Source organism: Coregonus clupeaformis, chromosome 23 (genome assembly GCF_020615455.1).
Source record: "Coregonus clupeaformis isolate EN_2021a chromosome 23, ASM2061545v1, whole genome shotgun sequence".
Classification (NCBI taxonomy): Eukaryota; Metazoa; Chordata; class Actinopteri; order Salmoniformes; family Salmonidae; genus Coregonus; species Coregonus clupeaformis.
Window position 1 is genome coordinate 59,292,418 of NC_059214.1, and position 6,567 is coordinate 59,298,984.

The 6,567-nt window shown below is 42.7% G+C and overlaps 1 protein-coding gene across 2 annotated transcripts; it reads right to left on the reverse strand.

The window, feature by feature from the left end:
* Positions 1-1,009: 1,009 nt before the first annotated feature.
* On the reverse strand, positions 1,010-5,426 carry LOC121576568 (calumenin-B). Of its 2 annotated transcripts, none has more exons than XM_041889805.1 (7): positions 5,327-5,426; positions 3,814-4,040; positions 3,504-3,697; positions 3,222-3,388; positions 3,070-3,130; positions 2,721-2,920; positions 1,010-2,612 (listed from the first exon to the last, which is right to left on the reverse strand). In XM_041889805.1, exons 2-7 carry the CDS (start codon positions 4,035-4,037, stop codon positions 2,508-2,510), a joined length of 951 nt encoding a protein of 316 aa, XP_041745739.1. In that variant the 5' UTR covers positions 4,038-4,040; positions 5,327-5,426; the 3' UTR covers positions 1,010-2,507. The 2 variants fall into 2 exon arrangements, with proteins under 2 accessions (XP_041745739.1, XP_041745738.1); XM_041889804.1 differs by lacking the exon at positions 5,327-5,426 and adding an exon at positions 4,288-4,309.
* Positions 5,427-6,567: the final 1,141 nt, after the last annotated feature.

Below are 6,567 nucleotides of genomic sequence, written 5' to 3' on the forward strand. Positions count from 1 at the left end.
ATAAAAAGTACAGTTATCATGCTTGTAAACAAATTATAGTGTTAAAAAATCTGTTCAAGTGAATTGTTCCTAGTTGTATGTGGTAAATTCCCACTTCCCACTTGGTTACGAATGCAGCATAAGTATGAGGATGTGTGTGTTCTGTCCATTAAGGTGGGTCCCAGGGGGTTGAGTCCCTCTGATCCAAGCCCCGCCCCTTGTGACCTCTGCTGCGCCCTCATAGGTCACCCTCGCCGGGACATGGATGAATATTCATGATTTGGTGACAGGGCTTTTTATAGCTCGTTAGCATACTGAGACTTCAGCAGGAGACAACATTTACATTCCAACTGGATGACTGGTTTTAATGTATTAACCTTGTGTGTCTGTCTATACATATGTCTGTGTGTAATTGTGCATGCGTCTATTACATATGCATTACTGTAAGTGTGATTGTGCATGCATATACTGCAAACCGGTATGCATTATGTGTTTCCGGTAATCGATACCGTCTTGTCTCATATTGACTCTATGTATAGATGCTGCTGCCTGAATTAGAACTGTAGGATGCGGTTTCTGCGGCAACGCTGGAATCAAGTTCCGGCCCCACCCATAGAGATGCATTTTACATTGAGCTTAGACCTCTGTGGAGCATTGTGACTTCAACTCTGTTGTTCACCTTGCTGATGATTCGGTGGACAGAGATGTTGTATTGATCAATGTGTTGATTCATGTGTTATATGGAAAGATATCCTGTGATTGGAGGAGCTATAAGAGGGTAATTCATTTAGATACAATTCTAAAATATACCCACAGCATTCTATTCCCGGTTCATTTTTAAAAGAAACTGAATGGCAATTTAGTATAAAGTCTTGGTTGATCCGATGGTTCTAGTCTTGGTTGTAGCATATGATGTGGTAACAGAGATTTTATTTAGTTTGGTCTAAAACTTTTCACCCTATATCATACATAGCACCCATGGAATTAGAATGATTAGTTATATTTCTATTAAACCACCACCACACATCGGTACTCCACAATATCATTTTAATCAGAAAAACACACACTGTCGACAAGGCAACAGGTGACAATGTATGTACAGGGTAGTCACCAGTGACAGGCTTGGCGCTGCATTAAGTGTGTAAAAAACAGCTATATCATATACATTATAACATATCATATAAGACAACGGAAACACTTTACTAGAACCGTCATAAGGGCTACATAACACTTGAAAACATGACATAAGATGTCATAAACAATCATACTTTGTGTCAGTTTATCACAACTGACTTTACACCAACATTCATGACTGTATATGTCATTGTTATGGCAATGTTATGTAGCCCTTATGACAAAGGGCTTAAGGGAAGTTGAACCAGACCAATAACAGTGGTTATAGAGCGTCATAAAGTAAGTGAGGGGCGTTATACAGTTATTATGACGATAACTAAGGAAGAAGCCTTAGGGGAAAACTGACTTTAATAATCCTCCAAACATAATTAGTGTAGTAGGTCTGTGTAGTATATGTAGGAGTGTGTAGTACAGCATAGAATTCAGCAGATTCCAAAATAAAACAAAAGGATGTTCCAGACCTGTACTAGCACAGGGCTATGAATATTTTGTGCTAGTACAGGGACTAGATCAGAAATGTATGACCCTGGGGGTTCTCGGACTGAAGTTGAGAAACACTGATCTAACCCCTAATTAAGACTTACCAAGGGACTAAAACCTGCACACACAGGGGTCACGGAAGACCGCTATTGGCCAACGCACAGCCCATCTGGTGATGAAGTAATTGCTCGCATTCAAACTATCTTCATGAAGCTTTGATGAGGACTACTCCGTGGGCTACAACCACTAACCCTAAACCTGGGAGGATTGACCACATTTGGAGAGTGGTGGTATGAAGAAATTGCTAGTTAATCAAATCAAAGAGCAGTTTGTGGTGGTAGCCCACAGATGGCCCGCCCGTGTTATAGCTCCCCTTCATAGTCCAGTGCATAGCAGAATACACACAAGGCTATACACACCAGGGTTGAGATCAATTCAGTTTGTTTTCTATTACATTTTAATTCACTTCCTAAATTGAAAACTGAATTGACCCCAACATGCAGTTCGGCACTTAATTGCATGCATGATAGATTGTTTTTGCAACCTTGTTTGAACAAACGCTTACTGCTATATTCTATAAATCTTTTTAAATAACAAAGTTGATCTGCAAACAAAGACAAACCAAAGGAAATACTATATATCCTTTCCATTGTCCGGATTGGACGAGAGGGTGGTGGAGGGGGAGCTGGAACAAGGAGGTGTGTCCTGATCGTGCACTACTTAGTACAAAGTGATGTATTCACTAGTGTGTATAATAGGCCAGGAAATCAAATAAATGATTGTCCTTGGCATCGGAGTGAAAAGCTCCATCTCAAATGTCACTCCATATAGCGCACTACTTTTAAATTGGGATTTCAATTCCATGACTGAATTGAATTGGAATTGAGCCCAACCCAGCGTCGGAAGTGGAAGGGTTAGAACTCATCGTGTCTTGCCAAGGCTTCTCCAAAGTCAGTAGCCTGGCTACCAACGAAGAGGTCATACTTCTCAACAATCTCTGCCTTGGTCAGTTTGCCATCCTATAGAGCGATAGAGAGAGAAAACAGTTTCAGTATTTGCTCACATGCGCACACACACAAACACAAAACTAGCTCACACATCAACACGTGTACATACACAACACAAACCTTGTCATTATCGGACTCGTAGACCAGGTGTTTGGCTTCTGCCTCTGCATGGTCGTAGTCTGAAGGTAGGATCCAGTCTTTGGTCTCCTCCTTGTCCATGCGGCCATCTTTGTTTTTGTCTCTGAACTCAGTAAACTGTTCTCTCTCTGTCCTCACCCACTCCGGCTCTGAAGGATCACCCTCCTGGTTATACATGTCACCTTGAGGAGGGGAGAGAGGTGAAAGAAAGGGAAGGGAGAGAGAGAGAAATGTAAATGAACTGCTCGCTCTGTTCTCACCCACTCAGGCTCAGCTGATGCTATAAATCGCCTATGTACTCCTCCAGGTGTTATAACAGGTAATAACTTACCTATGTACTCTTCCAGGTCTATGAAGCCATCTCCGTTCTTATCGATGTCCTCCATGGTCTCCTACAGGAGAGGGTAGAGGCACAGAGATGTTACTGGCTGGCTACCTTAGACAATAAATACAACATTTAAGTTGTGTGTGTGTGTGACCCACCAGTACAACTATATCCTTCATATGGTCGTACTCCTCAGGATGGAGGAAGGCTGTAAACTCCTCTTTATTGGCCTTCAGGTCAGCATCCAGGTCAGACATTTTGAATCTCCTCTCATCGCGTGAAATCATCTGTCTGTAGCTGAAGCCATCCTCTGGGTCTGGATCATCTAAAGGTCACACACATCAATTAGAAAAGTTAAGTCAGACCTTCCAGTAAAAAGGCACTGGTCAGGTGTCGTAGGTTACATTCTTATACCCCTTTCAGAGTGTGTATCCCCGTACCCAGTATGTATCCGTATGTAGCGTTCTTGTACTCCTCCCAGGACACCAGTCCATCTCCGTTATGGTCGTGACCTTTCCACTGGCGGTCCACGTCGTCATAGATCCACCTCTTCTGACTGTGTTTGATCCACTTTATCATCTCCTCTACTGACACATACCCATCCTTGTCCTCATCTATACGCTCTACTAACATACTGTAGGGAGAGAGAGAGATGGAGTGTTAATCCATCTTTTCATCTCTTCTATACGAATCCATCTCTCTCGCTTCTATACAAGATGCAGCTGCTTAGAGTGTGTGTGTGTGTGTTACCCAAGTCTCTCCTTGCTCTCTTCAGGTGTGAGCTGATCGAAGGTCTTGGCCTCATCCTGTCCTAGAAATGCCTCATGGTCATAATCAAAGTTCTCTTCATCTTCATGGTCGCGGTTGCTAAGCGGGTCGTCATGGTGGACGCGGTCCTTTTTCTCGATGGTGGGTTTACTAAAGGCATAGACCACGCACAGCACAAAGCACATGACCAACGGCCGCAGCTCCATAATCTGACACACACACACACACACACACACAGACAGGAGAGAGAGCAGAGAGGAGTTAACGAACTTGGTTTACTACACAACAATGTTTGTGTCAGTGCATTTAGTAGACAGGAATTCGTCACGACTTAACTCAGTTTCACCAATCTAAGTAGTTGTGGTGTTGTTGTAACGGCCTTAAATTAGCAATCTACCTGATATAAACGTGTTCAATGTGTGATAAAATGAGATAGTTCCATCAAAGACACTTAACTAATTCGGGGTTTCCCCTCCTCATCTGTGGTTTCACCGTTTCTGGCTAAAATAAACAGGGTATTGTCGTAGTAAATATTAAAATGTTATAGCTTGGTCTGACTAAAATCTTGTGCATGACCCATTTTAATGTTAGGAGCTTGTTTTCAATCAATGCTGTTCCTATGCAAGAACAATGGACAGAGCCAATATCTTCTCAAGGACAACACCCACGCCACAGGCCACAATCTGGTTGCTCCCCACGAGACTTTCCTTTGAAAACATACACACATTCACACACACATCTCCATGCATACGCACACTCATCCTCATGCCTCACGAGTTACGCACACACACAAACTACACTTTTTTTCTACTGGTCGGGTGCCTAGGGCAGAGGACTCTGCCGTGCACAAAATGGGGCTTCTACTCTGGACAGAGCAGACCCGCCTCCTACGCCTCCGGAACCAATCAAGGGACTAGAAGAAGGACCCCTTCCTTTGTGTTGCATTGTATAAAGTAATGCTGAAAACTCTGTTTTTGATCCCTTTTCAACTGTCTCCATAAGAGGCAACTGAATGGGTCCATGCATGTAGCTTGAGCAGTACCAGCTATCTCTGTGTTTAATAAACTGCCTTTTGCTTAAGCATATTCCTCTCTGTCTAGCGTCGTTGGTTTGTACTTCCTCTCCTTATGGTTTCACCAACAGTATCTAGCTAGCTAATTTGTGAGTGCTGGGGCGTATTCATTACGGAAACCGTTTAAGAACCAAACAGAGCAAAACAAGAGTTTATATAGGACAAATTCTGTTAGGTCCCTCCACGTTTCGTTCCGTTGACTTCCGTTTAAGAAACGGTTTGCAACAGAATCGGCGTAATGGAATTCACCCTTGGTACCGGTGCAGTTTGCAAGCAAGCTAGCCCGAGATCTGTTGTTGAACTAAATGCGTGATGTAATTTGCACTGCCTATTTCAGTGTGTTTAATGTTACAATAACTAAGCAGGATAAAAACAGAGATTAACTGTGTATTTAAGTAAGCCTAAAATAGATACTTTACTCACCACCGGTCTTTTTGAAAAGTCTTTCGATTTTGAATATCTAGCTACTCCGGATACACACCCATCGCTGTAACATCGTTTCCGGTGCTAAAAACCCAACCAGCCAATAGCGTTACATATGCGCTTGTGCCATGCCGCTCGTCCATTGGCCCACTTCAGGACAGCTTCGGCCTTGTGATTGGCCAATAACCGCCACGTCCTCAAGCGATGAGCGTGTTAAACGAAAGCACTTTCCCGATTCACAAAATCGGCAACACTTATCAGGCAGTGAGCGATGAATTGTCAAACACATAATTTATAGGTATTACGTATTTATTTTCATGACACAAACTTGAATTAGTTATTTTTTAAACTGCACCACACAACCAAGTTTAATAGTAAGTCCTGCATGAGTGCATCCCCCCTCAAACTGCATGCCCATCTCATCATCAATCATTGACATTTTGACTGAGTGGGGATATTCAGAAATGAAAGAATCCCATTTCAGAGGTTACCGTAATAAAAAAGCACAACACATCTAGGAAGCTTCATATTTATTTCAACACCATAAACAAGACACAAATATAAATGTAAAAAATGCGACCAGTGTATTGGTCGCATACACAGATCTGCAGATGTTATCGCAGGTGCAGCGAAATGCTTGTGTTTCTAGCTCCAACAGTGCAGTAATACCTAGCAATTCAGAACAATACACACATAATCCAAAAAGTACAAATAAAGAAATATCAGAACGAGCAATTTCAGAGTCCGGAATATACACTGAGTGTACAAAACATTAAGGACACCTGCTCTTTCCATGACAGACTGACCAGGTGAAAGCTATGATTCCTTATTGATGTCACATGTTAAATCCACTTCAATCAGTGTAGATGAAGGGGAGGAGCCAGGTTAAAGAAGGATTGTGTCTGTGTATAAGTGCCATTCAGAGGGTGAATGGGCAAGACAAAAGATTGAAGTGCATTTCAACAGGGTAGGGTAGTATGTGCCAGATGCACCGGTTTGTGTCAAGAACTGCAGCGCTGCTGTGTTTTTCACGCTCAACAGCTTCCCATGTGTATCAAGAATGGTCCACCACCCAACTTGACACAACTGTTGGAAGCATTGGAGTCAACATGGGCCAGCATCCCTGTGAACACCTTCGACACCTTGTAGTCCATGCCCCAACGAATTGAGGCTGTTCTGGAGGGCAAAAGGCTGGGGTACAACTCAATAGTAGGAAGGTGTTCTTAATGTTTTGTACACCC